General features: G+C 43.1%; 2 protein-coding genes across 2 annotated transcripts; one reads left to right on the top strand and one right to left on the bottom strand.

The window, feature by feature from the left end:
• Window positions 1-246: 246 nt before the first annotated feature.
• nup205 (nucleoporin 205) lies at window positions 247-17,269 on the bottom strand. Its single transcript, XM_049574631.1, has 42 exons — window positions 17,224-17,269; window positions 15,944-16,086; window positions 15,624-15,795; window positions 15,266-15,410; window positions 14,960-15,119; window positions 14,564-14,792; window positions 14,237-14,401; window positions 13,940-14,115; window positions 13,661-13,777; window positions 13,279-13,416; window positions 12,959-13,109; window positions 12,442-12,647; window positions 11,623-11,805; window positions 11,183-11,233; window positions 10,813-11,022; window positions 10,450-10,687; window positions 10,157-10,346; window positions 9,813-9,933; window positions 8,467-8,548; window positions 8,156-8,320; window positions 7,793-7,917; window positions 7,554-7,668; window positions 7,146-7,295; window positions 6,826-6,900; window positions 6,486-6,643; window positions 6,311-6,391; window positions 6,031-6,222; window positions 5,689-5,890; window positions 5,491-5,589; window positions 5,142-5,287; window positions 4,298-4,489; window positions 4,027-4,148; window positions 3,670-3,802; window positions 3,241-3,367; window positions 3,062-3,135; window positions 2,827-2,955; window positions 2,543-2,669; window positions 2,123-2,295; window positions 1,464-1,593; window positions 1,136-1,264; window positions 930-1,006; window positions 247-798 (listed from the first exon to the last, which is right to left on the bottom strand). Exons 1-42 carry the CDS (start codon window positions 17,249-17,251, stop codon window positions 646-648), a joined length of 5,979 nt encoding a protein of 1,992 aa, XP_049430588.1. The 5' UTR covers window positions 17,252-17,269; the 3' UTR covers window positions 247-645.
• A 416-nt stretch (window positions 17,270-17,685) lies between these two features.
• agk (acylglycerol kinase) lies at window positions 17,686-21,957 on the top strand. The gene is made up of 14 exons (XM_049574038.1): window positions 17,686-17,938; window positions 18,029-18,068; window positions 18,169-18,248; window positions 18,350-18,425; window positions 18,522-18,647; window positions 18,780-18,874; window positions 19,042-19,111; window positions 19,403-19,482; window positions 19,569-19,626; window positions 20,612-20,759; window positions 20,870-20,967; window positions 21,089-21,159; window positions 21,275-21,359; window positions 21,505-21,957. Exons 1-14 carry the CDS (start codon window positions 17,829-17,831, stop codon window positions 21,637-21,639), a joined length of 1,272 nt encoding a protein of 423 aa, XP_049429995.1. The 5' UTR covers window positions 17,686-17,828; the 3' UTR covers window positions 21,640-21,957.
• Window positions 21,958-23,165: the final 1,208 nt, after the last annotated feature.

The raw sequence follows: 23,165 nt of genomic DNA, 5'->3' as shown, positions 1-23,165 counted from the left end.
CCACAGACATGCACATAGTAACAGGTGAAGTCAGAAGTTATTTGTTGAAATGTTACACTGAAACTGGATGTAAAATGTGAAGCCCTAAAGTACCAGCAAAGTGTCACTAGAGCAAAGAACAATCATAAACAGGTACTGTGTTCTCACATGAGTGCATTTCAGCAGATAGAGACTCAAGTTAAACTTAGCCAATTACTGGTGTGGTTTAGGTGGTTTGTTGTCTAGTTCACACACATGACACACGTGTTTTACAGATTTAGAAAATGTTTATTTTCACAAAAAGAAAAAAGTTATCAGGTCAAACAATAGGATATCAAATTCTCTTCACGAGTAAAAATTTCATAACGGTTTTCTGCAAGTTACTTCTTCTCACATCTTTGAGAAACGCTCCTTGCACATGGTTAGTCAAAGGTAATTAGGATTCATCACACAGAACGCACCACCTGCTGTGATGGCATCAACATCCTACAACATTCAAGAGAGGAGAGGAGGTCGGTAAAAAAGAGGGATGTTGCCAGAAAAAGCAAACTGACAGAGAGTTGGAGTCCTTGGTAGTTTTTCTGGTGTTGCTTGGCAGAGATTTTGAGTCGCTATGAAACTGAGAATTTGGCTCTTGGAAAGTCTTTGTATTTGTGTGTGAGTGTCTCAGCTTTTGGGCTGTCGGAGTAGGCCGCGGATCCTGCGAACCAGGGCCTGGATGAAGGTGTAGCGGGAGCGGACCTGGCTGTACAAGCCCTCCACCTCCAGCAGCTTCCTCTGCAGAGCTTCTCCAAAACCTGCAGCCATGTCGCTCTTTAGCTACAGTGACACAAATAGAGGACACAGGGATCAGGAACAATGTAGGTGGTAACATGCATATTTAAACAGGTAGACAACATGTTTGTCAAAGTGTCAATATTATGCTCATGCCCATGTGTGCAACGTCTTACCAGGTCTAGGTCTTGCTGGCTGACTCGAGACAGACTGAGGCCACGACCTCCGACTGCCTGCAACCCCCCAAACGAGTCTGAGGAACAGAAAGATTCAAATTTACTGATTGCTATCAAGCAAATTTCACTCAAAGAAGCAACAGCTTTGCAGTCGAGTTTCCCCAGCTAGGTCTACAACTGCACGTATCTGTGACATCCATTCTCACCGTCTGCGAGGCGTGATCTGTACAAACTGGCTCCAGGCATCAGGGAGTCCTTGGGGTCGGAGGGAGTACAATGCAACAGGTAATACTCCAGGTGGCGCCACAACACAAACAAACAAGTCTCGATGACATCTGAGGAGGAGGCAGGTCAAGGCATTTCTACATGGATTTATTCCAACTAACTGAACTCCCAAAGACAAATGTACAGTAACAGTGATGGGCTACGTGTGTTGATTTTTAATTCTGATGTGCTGAAAAAGACAAGCAAATAAACACACAAAAAAAACTAGTCCTGTGACTACAACTGTGCCTGCAGAGGGCCAAAGGATACAAGAGCACAGGGCCAGCAGCTTGGCTCTGTTGTTGATTAGCTGGACCAGTCGTCTCTTGGCCAACAAGCTCCTCTGGACTGATGAGATTTTCTCCACCCCTCCTGGGCCTGACACCAGGCCTTGGCACAACTACAGAGAAGACGTCTGTGGTTAGAGCTGAGGACAATGCATGCTGGAGCCAATACGGTGCAGAGAATAAATATCAGTTACTTTTTATTCAAACCTTTTGCTTACGTTGTTTTAAAATTCACCATTTATGGGGTAAAATAGAATATCCACCACACAGTTGTATGTCTCTGCCAACCAATCAGCTTGCAGTTTACACCCTTGTCTATACACAGTCAGCACAGTTTCAAGATGTGCACCCAAGATTAGTGTCGCTGCTTCGGTATGCTACCAAATGTCTCCCCTTCTGTTCCTGAGTTACGGCGCTGAATAATGGCCAGAAAACTGTTACTGCAGAACATGATGTCACAGCACACATAAGTAGCGTATGAACTCTTGAGAAATGGTCAAAAACATGTTTTACGAGGTCACAGAGACATTGACTAACCACTGACCACCAAAACCTTATCAGTTCACCCTGAAGCGGTCGCCAGCATGGAGGCATAAAAACAGTTTGCTCAGCCTTTACAGCAGTGTGTTGGTGCATCGTTACCTCCTTGAGCTCCTCGGGAGGCAGCTGATCCAGGCTCTGCAGCTTGCCCAAGCTTTGTCTGTGACTCTGGTGGAAGCGGAAGAAATCTGCAGCGCTGTTCTTCAGCAGGTACAGCACCAGACCCAGGCTGGGGGCTCGGGAGTAAGCCATTGACGGCAGAGTGGATGAGAGATCTTTAAAAAATAAGGGCCACAGATAAGTACAGCTGGGAAATAAAGCTAACTTGTGGTAAAAGCTAAATGTGCTTCAAGAGATTTGGGGTTGGGGATTGATCTGGGAATTATCAGATGCTGAAAAGGACACTTCACAAACGACAGAGGGCTAACACTGTTAAAAAAGTTTTAAACTAAGGCTTGTTCACACAGTGACACGGGTCAAATGAATTTTCCTCTTCTTCAGTATGGGCAGAACATCACTGACCTGTGCGTCCTCCGTCCCTGCCAGCTGGCTCGCTGCCTGATGGGCTGAAGAGGCAGATGCTGAACTGGGCCTGGGCTGAGCTCTGCAGCAGCAGCGTTTGGCAGTACTCCATGATGTTAGCACACACCTGTGTACAGAGGACAGCACCTCTCAGGTCACTAACAATGCAACACTGATGAAAAATGATTATGAATACAGGACTCCACACACTGAAGTAATCACAGGCACAACCACCCCCATCATATATCTCTCACTACTTCATTTACAGAATGACTTTGTCACACCTGTTGCATGGCCACTTCCATCTCCTCTCGTCTTTCTGCTGAGTCTCCAGGTGCAGCGATCTCCGCCTGCTTCAGCAACCTCTCCCGCTCACTCCCAGCCAGACGGCCAAGCAGGGACAGACAGAGACGCTACAAAAGGAAAGACTTATTACCATACATGCAATTCACACATAGGAATGGATGTGCATAAGCAGGGATACACTAGACAACAGCATAACAATGGCAGCTATCTGACCTGGAACCTGTTGATGTGGCCCTGGAACTCCATAAGGGCAGCACTGTTGACCTCCCCACCCGTCTCAAGGGCACCTGAAGACCAAGCAGTACACAAACAACCGCTTTAACTCTGATGTGTGAATATGTGGCTTGCACAGTGGAAATAAAAAAGAGAAGGTTGAGTGTTTCTTATTGTACCTGGCAGAGCTGTCTTACTGATGATGCCAGTGAGCAAGGAGAGCTCCTGCAAAGCTCCCATACTGAGCTCCTGACAGCGCAACAGGGACTGAATGGTGTCTGCATGCACGATCAGCCACTGGAGAACCTACACACACACACCGACACATACACACACAGTGTAAGTGTAATATTTATATAACTAAACACTATAAGTCGTCTAAGCTAAGGTGCACTCATTTTCACATCCTGCTCTCTCTTCTAGTGAGCTACTCACACATAAATACACAAAGCATTAATCCCTACTGCAGTGTACAGAATCTGTACAGACATAAGACAGCATTTATGACCGACAGGAATCATTAATAACATACTGACTTTTAGGATTTTCAAGGTAAAAAACTACAACGGTAAGAGTTGTATTTGTGGTGTCACTTGTCATGTGCTTACCTGTGCTGCCCCCTGCTGGTGGTTCATGGTGGTAGAGGTCAGGATCACCTGGAAGAGCCTCAAGGTTGGTAAGAGAATCTGCCTGTAGCGGTCCATAGGACTGGGGATGAAGCCTGATGGGTCCCTCATCACTCTGTACACCACCAGGGAACAGACAAAACTTAATACTATTACAAATAGACACCATAAGAGTAGATGTCATTTGGACAAGAGAGAAAGAAGCTAGATTCAGGCATATGTACTGGAATACTAACTTGGAATCGTGTTGCTTTAGTGAGGGAATTACAATCCCAACATTCAGCGTGTGGAATTCTTTACACTAATTTAGTAGATGTCACTTATGTGTGAGAAACTGACCTGTGTGCATCACTGTCGGGTACCATGTCAAACACCTGACACTCTATCAGCTGTGCCACCAGCCCACAGCGCAGCAGCTCCACAGCTCCCTGACCTGTCTTCGCCACACGAGTCAGCAGAGCCTGAAAACACACAGCAGAGTTTGTACCTTCATAATCCTGCACTCACAGAGGCTTTAGACAGAGGCTAGTTGTCCTGTGGTGCTTATGGACTGGAGTTTTGAGGGGAAAAAAACAAAGGAGTGTGTCTGTATAAGAACACATCTGCTCACCATCTTGCTCTCATAGATGTAGAGTGGTTTGAGGAGCGGGGGCTGAGGGGTGAGCAGGCTCTGCAGGGCGGCATCATCCTGTCTCAGGCTCTCCACAAGCGACCGCAGGTAGCCACTGTTGCAGATGTACACCAACCATTGATTCTGACGGTCTATGGACAGGATCCGGTCCAGCACCGCCAGAGCCAACATCTGACAGACAGGAAGAGGAGACAAGAGGGATTTGTCTTAGCTATTTGGACTGAATTTCTTTTGTGCATAGTTAGCCTCTCAACAGACCTCCGTAATTCCATAAGCGGGTTTTTTAAACATGCGAAAACCCTCTAAAAATAGGCGATTGGCTGCTTTTCTGTTGTTGTTTTTTTGTTACTGGTGTGTCATGTTCTACATCACAGACAGGCTGGAAAACAGGTCAGTAAACAGTAGAAAGCAACATGGAGGCAAGTAAATGTTATGGTAGTTACTTCTTCTTGTCTCTTACTCATTCAGTCTCTCTTTCAAACTCAGTGCTGTTTGGAACTAAGTTTGAGCGCTGCTTGGGCAAAGACGGTATTTTGTGGTGACGCATTATTGCATCACCCTAAAATTAGCAAATTCGCCCAGGTGTTGCATTTCCATCACTGCCAATCAGAGCTGGAGCCGATAAATACCCGTGACTACTGCATAGTCATTTGACCCAGGTGTGAAATCTGATTGTAACATTTCTTATGAAATACAAAAGCCAGACGTTAGCGAGTGTTAGTGGGTTTTTTCTTCAGTGGAAAAGGGGCTTAAATCAGTATAAGGCTGAGTTAGTACGTGAGTCATATTGTTGAATGTATGAAGCATATGGTTTGGCTCTTACCCTGCTGATTTCATGGCCGTCACAGGCGTCCCGACACACCACCTCCATGAGGGCCTTGCCATAGTTCTCGATGATAGCGAGATTCTCTCGCTGCAGTTTGGAGAAACCATCTTCAGGGGCTGTGAGACGCTCCCACATTGCCTTCCCTGTGAGAGAGGGAGGTTTTCTCAGACAGCCAGACAACATCTCTACATAGTCCCTTTCCAATAATACCAGATAAGGGACTTATCTATAAAAACTGGCCCTGCAGCATTCTGACAACTGTCAGACAGAAGATATCAATACAAAAAATGTTTATGTCAAGCCCATATCAAATAATATAAACTAAACTGATGTGTCAGTGTCCTACCTGTCTGCAGAGTGTCTGGTTCTTCAGGTTTCTGGGCGATTTGAAGGTAGTACAGCAGAGAGCCATACAAGTGAGCACGCAGACGTTGGTATCCACCTCCTTGAAGTGTAAAAGACAATATCATAAAACTCGAACCTCACTAAGTTTTATCCTTGTATCATATCCCATGTGAGAAATGGGGTCTGTGTCATCACTAACCAGTGCAAAGGATGAAGTCCAGCAGTTTGCGGAGAATCAGGTGCAGGGCTGAGTTGGCGATGGAGGCAAAGCCAGAGGATGCTTCTAATCCCGCCCCCTGCTGCTGCTCAGACAGGACTGATTGGCTGAGTTGGGCTGTCAAGGTGAAGACTGCCCCAGCAACGATGGGCATCAGTTCTCCAGCTGCATCCTCAGACAACACCTGGACAATGCACAGCAATATTTAGATTTAGTGTCATGACAACATGGAGGTTTGAGGTGATTCCTATGTCAGCTATTACAGGAACTGATTAGCAGTAAGCAGACAATTTCACCCTCCATGGGGCAAACATCCTCACTGACCTTATCGTGCAGGTCTAGCAGCAGGTCTCTGATGATGAGCTGCCTGTCATCAGCAGGTATGAGATCAGCAGGGCAGGCAGTCAGCAGCGTCTCCACCAGGCTCCTCCATGACCGCAGCGCATGTCGCTTCGCACTCAAACTCCTACGGACGCGATTGCGTTCCACCACCTGCTGCAGGATGGAGTTCACCTCCTGGAAGGACACACCCAGGGAGCAAGATGAATGGAGGCAAAACATTTTTATCTCCAGCTTTCAGTTGTATTAGTTTTACGTCACTCACCTCCATTAACAGGGGCCTCTGTCCAATGGCTGCCATTCCCTGCAGCGCGTTCACCTCAGCCACCAGTACTCTATGTAGCAACTGTAATAAAATATAATGACATATCAACAAAAGATCAAACAAAATAAAAAAATGCTGAAACAGGAAGGATTACGTGTTCAACCTGGAAACCCACCTTAACGTTGCACACAGTGTGTCCTTGCTCATTGACATGCTCGCAGTTGGAGATCACCTGCTCAATCTGAGTGCGCTCAAAAAAGTCAAGCTGCAGCAGCTCTGGCATATCCTGACTGAAATCGATGGCGTCCAGCACACTCAGCAACTTCCTACGCACTGATGACATCAAACAAGGACAAGATGAGAGTAAAAGTCAAAACCAGTCTGGTATAACTTTAAAAGAACAAGAGACTTAAATGACAGCTTGACTAAATTACTCAAAACATTCAAGTGTGTAAAAAGTGAATATTGATTTAGTTATCAATATTTGATTTAATGTGTATTAATGTGTCACAAACCTTTAGAAACTGTGTCAAAATGCAGGAACCCGCTAACTGATCTGGTTTCTTCCTCCATGCCTGATTCCCCATCAGCTGAAAAGAAAAAAGATGTTAGTTTTTATCACACTATTGCCAGCTTTTGGCAGACTGAAATTTAAGATCTTTTAAAACAATAACCATCAAAAATAAAAGGCAAGAATTTATTCCTCAGTCTCAAAAATTGTGTATCAATTGAATTCTGTACTATTCCTGTGAAAAAATACCTACTAGGGGCCTAATATTTGGAGAATTACACAGAATTTAAAGACTTTTATCTCTGCAAAAGCACTTGGATATACCCGTGTGTTGTGTGTGTGGCTGGTCATCCAGCAGGAGGCTGACGAGGCGTTGTGTATGTGAACGCTGGCGGTTCAGTGAGGTCACTCTCAGCTCAATGGCAGCTGTTTTCATGAGCCAAGACATCTGGGAGAGGGCAGCGATTTGGTTACCTGAGGGAGGCAGGAAGTAGAAAGGAGGCAATGAAAATAAGACAATCTACTTCACCAACATGCACTCACATTCACATTTTATCAGTGACACAGTGTATAGCTTTGTCATATCTAAACCATTATTTCCTGTTAGCGGGGACACAAAACAACCACAAATGTTTTGCATTTCCTTGCCTCTCTGTTTCACAATTTTCAATAATCATATCTCTAATGCTTTTGTTATTATGTATTTTAGGACCAAGGGGATCCTGTACTCACTGGGCAGGATGAAGGGAAGGTGCTGCAGGTGAGAGAACAGGAAGTCCTGGCTGGTCCTCAAATAGCGCATGGTGGCTCCTGATGTCTCTGGGCAGGCACACAGCTGGTAGATCACCTGAGAGGGAGACAATGACAGAGAAAGAAAATTTCAGATTATTCAAGCAATCAGCCAAAACGCAAACTCCATATATACATTCTACCTGCTGAGCATAAAATGCAAAGTAGAGGGTGGAGCGTACCTGGTAGCAGAGCTCAGCCAGGTGTGGGGCCTGCTGTGTGAGTACAGGTCCTGATCTCTTCTCAGTGCCTCTCTGCAGCAGACTTAGGATGGCGTGGAGGCAGCTCCGTGGACATCCCAAAACACCTGTAACACACAAATGCACTGTCATCTAAAAGGTAACACTCAGGTCATCTGATCCCTTTCATTCCAAAGCAAAACAGCCACCAAAATAAATATGTAGTTTAATTAGCATTATTAAAGGAAGCCTGAGATCCAGGATTTTCAAAAACATTGACTGCTTCTCTGTAATTGTTTTGCATGTGATAATAAAGTGCTCAAAACTTAAAAATGAACATGCCAACAGCTAAAGCTGTGCTCTGACCTGGGTCCTGGAGGTTGGTGGAGGACACGGGCTTCTTGACTTCATAGCCTAAAAGATACAGGGCCAAGTTTGGTGTCTTCAACTCCAAGGAGGTGATGAGCAGGTTCAGCATGTGGATCTGGGTCTCATGTCGGATTCTTGCAACTTTCTTTTGTGTGTCCGAGTCTGGTTTGGGGGTAATGAAGTAGTTGAGTTTGAGTATGACAGTTATGATACACAAGTTTAGCTTTCTGTAGGATTTATACCAAATGCAGAAGATGGTACAGCCTACAAAAAAAAACGAACAAAAAAAACCCCCACGTCTCTCTTACCATCTCCGTTCTCTGCTCCCTCTTCTGCCTCTTCATTATCCAGACACTCTACAAAGCCTGCCATAAGCTTGTCACTCACAGCCTGGGAGAGAGACCAAAATTATTCTTAACTTCAAACACAACAAAGTTTCATGCATCACCACAGTGACAGCCACTAACAGAGATGCACCTTAAATAACTAAGTAACAAAAACTTCTCCTGAAATTTCTTCCCAAGTCATTAGATAACATTACATTCTGATGTAGATATCATACTGTACACTATTAGTACACTGTTATAACGTACCCATACATTGAGTTCAAGTCATCTAAAGTCAAATGGCATCCAAGATTTAATTTAATCTAATAGCTTGTTGGCAATCCCGTGACTATTACAAAGCACTTAATTGAGGGCAGTAAGATGAATCCATTAAGTGCATGAATTGGATATAGAGGAAAGTGACTACATAATGGGGTTGGATGAACCTGCAGGCAGCACGTATCATCAGAAAACTGAATCTCATGTTGGATGTGACCCATACAAAACTAAGCAACAACATTTTCCCCACAACTCGACGGACTTGCCCAGTGCTGACACGACTGTCGTTACAAATTACCTCGTCCACCAGACCTCTTGGCGTTACCAATGTCACAGGGCGAGCCAATGAAAGTGTACAAGAGTCTCGTGGGCTAAAACGATTGTGTGTGCTGTTGGGTCCATGACTGAAATGACCGCCGTCTTGTTTTTGGCCAGGTGAGTGAAGTATAACTGTCTTTTGCATTTCAACTCTGTGAAAGAATGCGCTGTCAGGCTTACATCACAAAGTAACATCAATAACTTTACCCACTGTTTTCTACCTACTAGGCCAACTGTACCAATGCCTCTAGAAATCAGGGTTGTGGCTAAAAACATAGAGAAGTTGTCACAGCACATTGTAATTGCATCCAACTCGAGTTTGACCCAATGCTTTAATGTTAAGCATTGGTTGACTCTGCTCCTCCAGACTGAAGGCAGAGGTTTTTGATTCACATCTGCCACTGCTTCTTAGTGAGTTTCTCTTTTTTAAATTCTCCCTTTTACGTCCTTAATTTTTCAGGACTTAGAGTAGCCTTTTGTTTTTTCCCCAACATGATCAACTGAAAAAGCTGTAAACAGCAAAAATCATTGGCATTTTTGCAGTGTTGGTAGTCTTTGACTCAGCTGCCTGCCCTCCATCTGGATGGTGCACCGATGTATGACATCACATGCAAAGAAGCTATTAAAATATGTAAATAAGAATAAAACTACTGGACAGTGTTTTTGTTTTCTTTTGCCTACTGCTTATGATTTTGTGAAATATCTGGAAGCTTTGTGGGAGCAGTGTATACCTGATCGTGTGTGAAATCTCCCACCAGCCTCGTCTGAATGTTGGGGTAGTTGGCGATACGACGCAGGATCTTGGCACTCTGGAAGGCTGCCTCTGGGTTTGAACTGCTGTGGTACAGATACCTGCAAGAGACAAACACAGGTCACTTTTAAAGAAAAGTTTTTCTTAAATATAACAATCATCTAACAGTTATCTACAATGACCTCTGATGAGGTTTTATAACATTTCAACTCTACTAACTAGTAAAGAATGGACAGACACAGGAAAGACAGACATGTTATATGAAAACAGACAACAAAAATCACAATCATACCACAGTTTGTATTAAAAGCTGGATGCCCATACCTGGCAATATTGACGATATGATCTGCCCTTCGAGTTTGAGGACTGACCCCCTGGAGGAGCTGCTCTAAGGGGGACACCAGCAGGGAGGACTGGCTCTCCCTGAGGAGGTCCATAAACACCACCTCCTTCTGCAGAGCCAAGTCCAGCAGACACAGGCAGTGCAGCACTGCGGACTCCAAGTGCTTCTTCCCTGTAGGAGAAGAGTAACAGGGTTTGTTGTCAGATCAAACACATACACACACACACAAAAGCGACCTCTTTTTCTCTGACGGCAGCTGCATATGCTCTCTCACCAGGGAACGGTGCAAAGGTGTCCAGCTGGCGTACACCCTCCTCCAGCAGGCTGAGGCAGAGCGCCAGCATGGGCGAGTCGTTGAGCAGGTGGAACATGATGCTGTGGCCGGGGGGCTTGTGGGCCGCGACCTGCTCACCCTGCAGCTCCACCATCTCCTGGACAAAGTCTGACGGCTGGGGCTCGTAGTCCCGCAGCAGCTTGTGGAATACCTCCAAGACGGTGTCAGCAACCTCCCACTGAGAGGTGGGAAAAAGGAACACATGTGAATAGATGCATGTGTAGTTCAAAGAGCATACACACATGCTGCAGCTACATGTCTTCAACTTATAGGACACCACGAGAGCTCTACACAGCACTTTACCTTCTCAGCTGGGCGGCGATACGCTCTTGTGGGGAAAGGGAGGAACACAGAGTCACGCAAGAAGTTCAGGTAGGGCTGGAAGCCTGGCACACGTAGCCCCGCCCCTAAATTAATGGGCAGGCTGCTCTCGACCAATGTGCTGATCAGGTGACAGAAGGCTCGAGTCAGGGGATACTCCTCACAGCTCGACTCGATCTCATTCAGCTCCACCTAAGAGCCAAGGAAAAAAAAAATCAGAAAGTTTGCCACCAACTAATGAACCATCTTAATTGCCTATTTTGAAGTTAAGAGACACAGAGAATAATTCAAAACTTTTCTTCAAACTGAGTTGAGTAGTGAAAATCACATTCACTAACCACAAAGGACTCACCTCAATCCCAGCTGCCTGCCTCTGTCCTGGGGCTCGCACTGTCTGAAGGATCTGTGATAAAATAAATAAATAAAAACATTAAATTAGAAAACTTTAAATCTGATGCAAAATATCTGACAACACTGCAAGCTACATAACTCAAAACAATATCATAACACTATGAGAATAAAGAGTTTTAGATAAAGATAAAAGAACACACCCACCATTCGAACAAATCTGACAGCTACTCAGATACTGTGACTGACAGACACTAAATTTAAAGCTTTATATGTAGTTAGTCTGGTAAGAAATAAAATAAGAGCACCTCATAGACTCGATCCTCAACATGACAAAGATATAAAATGATGAGCTTTCTTTTTAATTATATTCATCCTTGGAAGACTCTCCTCATCTTATGAAATGATCAACTAAAATTGCTCTATTAATTTATAAAGTCTGACCTGTGTGTATTCCAGTGACTGCCAGAGTGAAGCAGCAATCTCTGGTGACTTCCCAAAGGCTGCCAGGCAGCGCAGGATCTCAGCCTTCAGGACGGGAGGAACGCTGCACTGTAGCAACCCCAGCATCACTACAACTGGGGTCCACTGGGGATGCTCACACAATGCCAGTCGAGCATTTTCACTCTACGAAGGAAAAAAAACCATCACACACAACACACGTCAATACAGTTAGATGAAAAACAATCACAGCAACCTGAATGTTGGTTTTCTAAGAAACACAGCCAGTATATCAGGATTTAAAAATAACTTGATCACATGTTAATCTTGACCTTAAAGAGATAGTTCAGAGTTTTCAAAGAAGGGTTGTATGATGCACTCAACCATAGTCAGTGTAATACCTGAAGTAGATGGCAGTCAGCACACCCCCAGTTTGGAGAAGCAAACAGGAGTACCACCACGGAAGCTAAGCAATGTACTGCTGTGTGTGATATGTACCAGTTTAAGAGTAAGCTATATTTAGAATAATTTTAATTATAACATCCACTTAAAGAGATATTGATTCTTTTAGGTGGCTAAAATATATTTTGTTGCTGCCCCCCATCCACAGCAGTACATTGCTAAGCTTCCATGGTGGTTCTCCTTTCTGCTTCTCCAAACTGGGGTTGTGCAAACAGACATCTATTGTAGGTAATACACTGACTATGGATAAGTACCTCATATTACCTCTGAACTACTACCCACTTCATTTTGTTTAAAATTCCACGATATATAAGCACATAACCAAATATGCACATCCATCTAGTGAATGTTGAACCATACCCATGTGATGATGGTGGTAAGCAACTGCAAAAATGAGCTGAGTCCTTCCAGCTCTCTTTGGGTGATGCCCCTCAGTGGCGGGTGGCGGTATTGTGCTGCGTCTGGATTTGGAAAGTCTCGCCGCAGGTTCTCATGGTAGAGCATGAGGGAGTGAAAAAAATGCTCCCAAGACACCGGGCTGCCTGAAACTCCCTGGATGTTGTCACCTGGATATATGTACACGAGGTTATATTACCTACATTTAAAGTTAAATGAATTAGGAATTCAAAGTGCCTAGATTATTCCTTTTGTACTTACTACTGAACAGCCACACACTACAAAAATAATCAACACCCTAATTGCAGAAATTCCCAATCCAGACTAACTCAAAATTTGTCCTTGCCAAAAAGCCGAACTGCACATCAAATGGTCTAAGGTTTTAATTTCAGATATCAATCTCAAAATATGCTAATTCCTATTCACTTCCAGACAATTATTTTCTGATCTTTGTCACATTATACCAACAATCTGCTCTTACTGTGTGTGGCTCCATTGGTTTTCAGCAGGCTGAAGGCGTAGTGGGCACATTGAGGACCATTGGCGAGCCCTTTCAGCATACGGAGATATGAGATATAGAGTGTGGAGGGCAGGAGGTCTCCCATCTGACGCACAAACTTGGACAGAACCACCTGTATCAAAGCACACATAAAGAAATTTTTTATCAGACAAGTCAATGGTTTGCAAAATTTGCTTCTCTGGAGACAGCATAAGTTCAACAACTTTAATTTTTTCTAAATTCTCGGTGTGAGGAGAAACATTTTCTTTATGCAACAATGGTCCAGAAAATGCAGCTTGTACCTGTTTGTGTGGGGGTCTTTGTAGTGCCATTCCCAGGTAGGATCCCTGCAGGGAGGTGTGTTGGAGAGACTCTGTGGGACACCAGAACTCCAGACCCAACTCCAGCCCAAATGAGTCCTTACTGTAAAACTCTCCAATCTGGAAACACAAAGCAGTAACAAATACTGACACACTCCAACCCACAGTGTTAAGCCGTTTTCCAATCACACTTTTTGTACTGTTTGCTTTTAATGTTGCTCACTGAGGAATTGAAAATTATTATTCTCCTGCTCTGTACCTTTCATTTCTAAATAACTTAACCACTTAAAACCTTCAAGTAATGTAAAAGCTGATGTTGGCTGATATGTGTATGCGTGTGTGCATGTTTGTGAAAATCACTAACGAGGATCATGAGGTGGTCTAAGTCCTTGCGCAACGATGATGGAAGCTCACTGTCCATCTGTAGGGACATGTGCACCAAACGGGCATCCTCATCAGCTCGGTTACGCAGCTGTTTCACCTATAAATACATAAAGAATATGTTAATTATGTCATTTGATTAGTTGGCAAAATAACCTGATAAATATTTAGAGACAAGCTGACACTACAACATGACATCCATATGTGTCAACCTCTTATTTAAGTATAAACAATGGTAGTGGACACTTGTGTCATCTCTCACCTTCATCGGCATGAGGGCCAGGAAGTCTGTGATGAGTGAGTGCAGGCGGCGGATGTAAAACTCTTCCTGACCAAATGTCTCACATCCCAGGATGCCCTCCTTCATAAACAGGAAGACATCTCCCAGCAGAGCCTGGTCAGCCAGAGCCTCGTCTGCCTCGGTGAACTCAACCAGGGCTGCGCACACACACACACACAAATATATACTACATTTAAAGGCTTCCATCTTTGAGATCTCATAATCCTTCAAAAGACTAAAAGGTCTATTTAATGCATGTCAGTGAAATAAGGACCTTACCACATCCCTGTGGCAGCTGAGAAAGGGCCCTCAGAGACAGAGCCCAGGCCAGTCGACACACAGCCTGCAGACCTGGAAGCTTCCACGGCTGCCCGTCCATCAGTCGGCTGTGCACTGCAGACACATACTGCCTCTCAGTCAGCAACGGCAGCGCCTGGATCAGATCTGGAGGAACACAGAGACAATCCTTCACTGGCTGTACAAGAAAAACGCTGAAACGAACAGCAATCTATGCAAAGCTACAAGTCGTATGTCGTAGTTGATTTAACCAGTGACTTCAATCAAAGTTGATTATACACATGATATGTATTAACATGTCCTCCTCACCTTCTCTGTCTTCTGTTCCCTGCTCTATGAAGCTGACATCCAAGCAGTAGAGTAGTGCCATAACCAGAGCCATATTCACACTGTCCAATGAGCCATCAGCTTGAGCTGTCACTGTCTCCAGGTGGCCGATAAGAGCTAGTGTGTCATCTTTGGTCAAAGGTGATTGGCAGGTCCATGAAAACAGGCTGTCTGCCAGGGCCTGTCTGCATTCTTTAATGAGGTCAGCGACCTGGGGACAAGAGAGGGAGTAAAATGTTTTCAGAAATCCGCTCACTATATTTTGTGTTTCTTCCTCTAGCTACCAACATTGCACTAGTCCAGTACAATAAAAAAAAATGAATATACTGCAAAGCTGATTATCTCAGTTTCAAATTAACAGAAAAGATTTGCCCCCACCTCTTTCCTGTGCTTCTCATTGCCCAGGCCGCGCTCCTTCTGCAGCCGTTCAAACTCACGTGTCACATTAATCTCTGACACCAAGGTGAGGATGCGTTTGGTCAGACCCTGGCTCATCAGTTCATCTGTAAAACGTGTTGTCAAAGCCACCAGCTCGCCACTGAGTGAGAAACAAAACAACAGTACAGGTTAATAACAACACATGGTACAAGGAAAGAAACAACAGGACATTAACATGCTCATCAAGTGGACTCTTATAAGCATCTGTCATTGCCTAAGTGTACCACTTGTAGACAGCATTATTACCTCAGGTCCAGGGTGAAGGTCTTGCCATGGCGTGACTGGATGAGTGTGCGCAGGGAGTTGGCCACACAAAGCTTTCCATCCCAGTAGAGCAGCACAGCTACAAGACCTCGTGTCAGACCTGGAAAATGTGGCTGCTGTTGCTCACCTGGAGACAAATAAATACATTCAGAGAATCAATTGTGTGAAACATCATGTCTGACAAAGCTTTGTCTCCAAATCGTGAATTTGATCTGTGCAAGCCATTATAAAATAATGTGAGTGATGTGATTGGAAAACAAAATACCACATAAATCATTCCCATCAAATTTACTACATAACTTCCTTTGCAAGCCATGTCTTTTTCTTATGTCCACTTTACCTGCTAAGAGAAGCTCCAACGCTGCTAACTCTCCAATATCAAACAAATCACTGAGGATGAAGGCCTCTGAGAGAAGCTGCTCTGGAAGGAGTCGTGACCCCTGCTGACCTTGGATGGCGATGCCTTCTGTGCTGGCTTTACGTACCTTCTCTCTCTGCTCTGCACTCTTTGGCTGAAGATGAAAAGAAGACTAGCTTTAGCATTACAGTCTCAAATCCTACAATGTATATCAAAAAATTATGTCTCCAACAAGCAAGTTGCAGGATACACAGGAGGAATACTTTTGACATTCAAATATGAAATTATGATCTCAATCTCACCGGGTTCTTATAGAGTGACAGAAAGTGTGGTTTGTGTTTCTTCAGCTGAAGGTCCAGGAGGTGGACGCTCTCCGGCTGTCTCCTCAAAACCGCTCCGTCCACTGTCTCCCATAACTCCTTCAGCGGCCCCCACAGACTGGCTCCTGGGTGGGTAAATGGATTTTCAAAGGTCTTGTCTCATCAAACATTCAAAGAATACATTTTTTACACAACTACTATCAAGCTCAGAATTTGGCAAGCGTCAAATTGTATTCTGGCACTACACTAAACTGCAATGATTGAGCGACAGGTTATCAGCTATTATCAGCTACACTAAACTGCAATGACTGAGCGACAGGTTATCAGCTACTAATAGCACATACTGAATATCTTTGAATCATGGGCATAACAAGAGGTTTGAGGACATCGTCTTGGGCTTTGGGAAACACAAACATTTTTCACCATTTTCTAATATTTCATGGACCAAGAATTGAATCAATTAATAGAAAAAAACAATGCATAGATTAATCAACAATGAAAATAATGGTTTAGTTAGTTGCAGCCCTACACTGTAAGTGATTAATCTTTCAAGCAGAAAAAAGTACTCTTTAATCTGATGGAACAGATTAACACTATACATACACTATACATTTATAAAGACAGATGTAAGATGGACATGCTATTGACAGTAAATGACAGTGCCAGCGAAATTACCATAGTATTACATTACTTGTATTAGTCTTCAATATATGTGTGTTAACTTTTATGTTTGTTACCGTAGACTAAGCACCATTATTTACCTGTACTCTATATTGATTGGTTATTGTATTACAAATCCCTCGGTTGCCTAAACAAACCCAGAAGTATAGAGTGCCAGGCAGAGACCCCAAAATATTTATTTGGATGTTCAAAGTCAGTTTGTTTCAGTTTTGTTTCAAGATAAGTGAACTCCTCTGCTGACCCATTTAACAAGTGTTGTGTCAAAGCAGTCACATTGCTCGTATGACAGTGGCTGTAATGTAAACATGTGTTAACGCTGAGTGTAAACGTGTTTGCCAACGACTAATTCTTTGACCAACGGTAGCTAACCCAACGTTTACTTGCAGGCTAGGCTAGGTTAGCCTAGCTGCCGGAGCCTGAACTTGAGAGCTCCATCACCATGTGATGGTCAAAACATGACATTAGACGAAAGTGGCAATAAAAGGAGAATGTGTACGCGTTTATCTGTGAAATACCAATTCATAGCAACTACTGGGAATCAATAAAGTACAGCTACTTCATGAAAGAAATGTAGTTCATACCCGAATTTACCGCCATCTGCGCCGCCATGATACGCTCGGAAAAGTGGACAGGAGGGTCTGAGCTCGTGCCGGTGTGAAATTTAAAATGATCAATTTCATAAACAAGCTTTGATAACACTTGCTCCGAAAATAATTGTAATTTCTATTCAAATGTAAATACTAGGTAATTAGGTCGGTAAGATATTTTAAACTTTGACGTAATGTTGTCTATTCTCTTCAGGCGGGGTCCTCGGACCGGTTGAGCCGTCTCGCTGGATGGGAACTGTAGTTTACTAAATGTAGATCCACTCAACAAGTAATTTAACGCTGTATTCCGTGGATTTAGAGTTTATTTTACAAACCTTTTCTCTTTCAAATATTATTATCTATAAATGTGTTATACTTGTGTTGCGTTAAAACGCGTTAATGAACCACAAGTGACACCGACTTTGGTTCCGCCCTGTGTCAGTACGTACTGTTTTGACGTTACACCAACATGTCCATGCTCTGACAGCAGTGGGTCCGTGACCGCTGGGATGAAAATGTGTCATTTATGAATTTAAAACGTATGTAATAGTGTAGTACCGCATTAAATTAGAGGGTTAGGGGACATTTTAATCAAAACCATGGCTCGGGTTGTGAAAGTGTTTCGGACTCTGCGGAATCACTGGAAGAAGTCCACATTTTTTGTGTGCGTCCTGTCTTATGGAGGCCACTGGCTGTATGGGAAACACTGGTGAGTATTTTAAGTCATTATATTTTCAAGGAATAGATAATGTGCAGGTTTGTTCGTGTGTCTTACATTTAGTGTGTTATATCTTAACAGTGACAATGTTCTGCGGAGAGAGGCCTGTCTTGTGGCCAGGGTAAGACATCATTTACTCCTACACTGTAAGCCAAAGACATCGCATACTGTATACCAAAGCTTTCTTCAGGTGTCTATATCATCTTTACAATCTCTTTTAGGAATTTGGGCGTCAACAGATAGAACCAATGGAGCGGCTTAGAAAAGCAACAGTCATCTTGAACCCTGCAGCTTGCAATGGGTAAGAAGACAGACACCTGGAAACATCTCACTGAAGTCTTTGTCTGGAATTTAAACAAGTTTTCTCACATATTTCTAACTTCCTGTCTCAATCTGCTCCAGGAAAGCCAACAACCTGTTTGAAAAGAATGCTGCTCCTATTTTACACCTGGCTGGTGTGGAGATTACAATAGTAAAGGTACACGTAGCTTTTTTCCCCTTTATAATCAAACTGTGATATTAGTGTCTATAGTAGGGATCTCATCATGTGACACTATTGTCTTTTCCTCCGCAGACTGACTATGAAGGCCAGGCAAAAAAACTGATGGAGCTCATGGAACAGACAGACATGCTGATCGTGGCCGGAGGGGATGGCACCTTGCAGGAGGTCGTCACAGGTTTACTGAGAAGGCCAGATCAAGTAGGTGTCACACAGTTATTGTGCTGATCTGTCATTAGGTTTTGGTTTAAGATTAACTACTAAAAGAGATGAAGATGACTTAATCCAAACCTTTCTTTCAATGATGTCATTGATGGATGTTTATGACTACAGGACACACTCTGTAACACACCGATTGGGTTCATTCCACTGGGCTCTCACAATTCCCTGAGTCCAAGTCTTCACCTCCTCAGTGACAACAAGGTCAAGTAAGTATCTCGTCAGTGTTGTACTTAAAGATGCAGATTTTTATCATCGCACAATCCCATGATAAGATGTGTATTTGACGTGTCTCGCTGAATAAGAATAAGAATATGGGTATGGGATGAGCATCCTCATGAGTAACTTAATTTTTTCCACCTTGTAAATTTTCCAGAGACATTACATCAGCAACACTGTCCATTCTGAAGGGAGAAACTGTACCTCTGGACGTGCTGCAAATCAAAGTGAGTAACTGGTTCTGTTCACTCTACAGAGCCTCAGAGCTATGAACGTTTGTCTTGAATGCAGATACTTGCCTGTGACAGCATTTGTTTTCAGGTCAAATTAACAGTTAACCTAAGAAATTTGTCTTGAAATAATTTCACACGTCACAATATGCCTTTCATCATCAAAAATTATAATTAAGAAAACTGTCATGACAGATTATGGTTTTGTTTTTGCAGTGCAGTGAGATATTATGTGTCAGCGCTTGAACAGGCATTTATATTTGTATGTATGTTTCTGTGTGTTTCTAGGGGGAGAAAGAGCAGCCAGTCTTTGCTATGATGGGACTACGATGGGGTGCTTTCAGAGATGTGGCTGCAACAATCAGCAAGTAAGATTACCACTAAAATTATAATCCTGGGTAAACTATGACACCATTCTCCATACAAAAGAGTAATTAACCATGTTTTCCCGTAGATATTGGTACCTTGGACCGCTGAAGACACATGCAGCGCATTGGTTTAATACTCTACGGGTAAGACTCTCTATTTTTTTGTCTTTTTTTTTTTTTAAATTGACACTGCCACCATGTTTTGATTTTCTATATTTGGAATGGACTGTTCATGACAAGCACTGGTGGAATATATACTGCTCATTTATTTATTGCACCACACTCCAGAGTGCACTCTGGGCACAAACAGAGTAGCAGAATGCCAGTGGAACTAACTGTTCATTTCCTCCACATCAGCTGCTCCTCTCATCTAACAATCTGATCTGATCAGCTCTGAATGGATTGCCTGATCAGTTATCCACCCGCAACTCAAAACTCCACAAACTGCTGCTGAGGGAAAAAAAGAACTCGTGAAGAGTTTGGCCTGCACAATGTTCACAGACCCCTAAAGCCTCTGAATTTCCAGAGGGGACACAGACTGATACACAGGCAGGAAAAACAAAAAACAAATTCAAAACCAAACCCCCATCAGCTACCTACCACCACACACAGATTCTGATTCTCTTGGAAACACTGCAGTGTGATAGAGATCCCTGGTATGAAACAAAACTTTTCAACATGTTTTTATTTGTGTAACTCCTTATATATGACTTTGCTAACTAAGTTTTCTTTCAAAGGATGTTTCCTCTGATCTGCTACGATTCAGTTGTTAGCCTGAAATGAATTATCAGTGTAGGTTTCAGTGTTATCCTTGTATCCTACAGTGATCTGAATGCTGCCATAGAAGTGTTCCATCGTAACAAAAATATACTGCAGATTTCTGAATGAGATGCTGAACACCTGATAATATAGTGGTGCATTTTGGTCAAGTTTGAAATGTTGAATATCCACTTGAAACAAAGGGAGACACATCATTATCTCATCAGATCAGTAGTCTTTAACATACAGTCCATGTTCATGAAGCTGTTGCTGTATTTCATGTCTCCCACTGTTTCCTTGTCACCCATGACTGATATCATCTGGTGGCTGCTGGTGTCTTTTAATCTCACACTGTTCTAATATCTCTCAGGAGTGGCCCCTGGTGCGGGAAGTCTCAGTATCCTACCTGGCTCCCAGCCTACGGCCCCCTGACCTGCCCCCTCAGAAGCCCCCGAGACCCAACCTGCTCTACCGCATCATCCGCAGGCTGAAAAACCACTGGTACCCTCCCGTCGAAGGTAGTGTGTGTCACTGTGTTGATTCTTTTATCAATGCCTGGCAACGTGACACCAAAACCCATCAGTAAAAGCCTGTGAGTTGTATTTTTGGTTTGTGTGTGTTTGTTCAGAGCCTCCGAAAGTGGAGGAGCCGGAGGAGTGGAAGGAGGAGAAGCTGTCGACGTACGAGCTGTTTATTAAGACGCACAACCAAAACCCAGTAAAGAGGGTCAGTCCAAATTACCTGTTCTTATAATATCCTGATTCGTTGAGTGCTGACATTAAAGACATTAAACCTGCTTTTCTTTGATTTTTTAAAATGATTTGTTTCTATGTATTTGAACTCGCAGCGCATAGATGACTCCATGATGATCTGCGCAGAACCAGACAACTTCACAGTGGGAGAGTACATCACTGTCGGGTTGGTAGATTCAGCTTTTTATTAGTCTGCTGCAAACAGAGAACAAAATCGAGGCAATATTTATTATGTAAAATTTCACGTTTAAGTAAAATAATGTAAATTTTCTTCATTATAGAAATAAGAAAGAAGAGGACCCCACTGTGTTCACAAAAGACTCCACAAAACTGGAAGTCGGTGCTTGCCGGCTGCACCTGCCAGAGGTCAGAAACCCTTTTAAATGGTTTAATCCTGTTTCACCGTGTCACATCGAAAAGCGAATCTGTCCTATTTTAGGATTGTTCCGATATTAGTCACTTTACTTTCTGAAGCTCTGTGTTAACTTAACTTTATGTCCCGACCCCGCAGGGCACCAGTGGCTTCTACAACATCGACAACGAGGAGTACGAGGCCATGCCTGTAGAGGTAAGGCTGTTGCCACGGAAACTACGCTTCTTCATCAGTGCAGAGCGCAGAGAGCAGCTCCTGTCAAAGATGCAGTGATGAAAAAATTTAAAACCAGAATAAGGAGAAGAACTGGTTTCAAGAGCAACAAAGAACTCTGAGGTCATTTTGAAAACGGAAGTCTGCTGTGTCAGCAGTTCGACATGCTGATGAAGCACTGACGGTTTGTTTTACTACATGCCAACAATGATAGAATATATAGCTGAACAATTATGAGGAGGACTACATTAAATGCTGATGTATATTAAAGGACCAAGGCTTTGTTTCTTTGAGCCATTAACCATGTACAGGTTGTCTTACAAATGGACTTTATGTTTACTGAATAGTTTACTATCACATTTGAACTTGGTCAATAAAATAACGTCTATCAAATTCAACACAAAGTGTGTTGTTTTTTTTTCATCAGTCTGACATTGAGTATGTTAACATTTAGCAGATGCCTGGTGTAGCTGAGGACTGCAGGTGTTTTTAGAGGGCAAAGTAGAAGTGATGCACAAGTTGTTACAGAAAGGAAAAGGGCAGGAAGGGTAGTCTGAAGCATGGGAGTGGAAACTAATATTTTAATGTGCTGCTACGTCAGCGTGGACCTTTTAAACATCAGTGCTTTGAGCTTGCTGTGACTAGCTGAGTGACTGGGGCTAATAGCATATGGGTAAGTTAGATATAGATGAAGGAATATGGAAGAATAAAGGGGCGCGGCAGCATGCTGAATGTGTAGCGAATGCTCCAGACCTTGTACCAGGAGTTTGGCAGACTCCTTGGTTAGGCTGGGTCTGATCTGACAGATGGTGTCGGCAGCAAATCTGCAGGATTAAGCAAGTGGCTGCATCCTGCTGCTGCTGCAGGCCTCTTATCATATTTGGTTGTTGAGGAAAACAAAGAGAGCTCTCAGTTTTATTTTGGTTGTGTTATTTGTGGGGGGAAACATTCTGTAGGGGAATGAGAGTGGTTGAATAAGAATAGTACATTTACTAAAGTACAATTATGAGGTACTTGTACTGTAAAATTACAATTTAATTATATTTTAGAGGGAAATATTGAACTAAATATTCCACTACGTGTCACAGCTTTAATTTATTTATTTATTAGTTTGTATATTACTAAGATTCTGCTTTCAAAGATCAACTTAATTTAAATTTTAACATAAAATGTGATAAATTGTTATAGGGGTACCCAGAGACTGTGAAAAAATAATGGATGTAGCCACCGTGACATTACTTACCAGTTTGTGGACTCCTGTTTTGAACCTTTATTGTTGCATTTTGGCCATCGCCATCTTGGTTTTCTTAGCCCACATGACCATAGGTGGGCTGAATCTGACTATAGACTTGAGACAGCATGTCACTCAAATCATCCTGGCTCTTAATTATGCATGAATATAAGTCTTAATAAAATGTAAATGGGTGAGTTGTATAAAAATGAACCCCCATACAGTTGTCATGAAGGGGGAATTAGCTACAGAGACCAGAACCATTTTTGCATCAGGCTGTTAACATGTATTTCTGCTGCAAATCTGGAAAAAAAATGCTGAGGGAAGATGAATAACTGTTTTGTTCAGATCATCC

This window comes from Epinephelus fuscoguttatus, linkage group LG4 (assembly GCF_011397635.1).
Source record: "Epinephelus fuscoguttatus linkage group LG4, E.fuscoguttatus.final_Chr_v1".
NCBI lineage: Eukaryota > Metazoa > Chordata > Actinopteri > Perciformes > Serranidae > Epinephelus > Epinephelus fuscoguttatus.
Note: the sequence above shows the minus strand (reverse complement) of the source record. Positions and strands in the feature narration are given on the sequence as shown.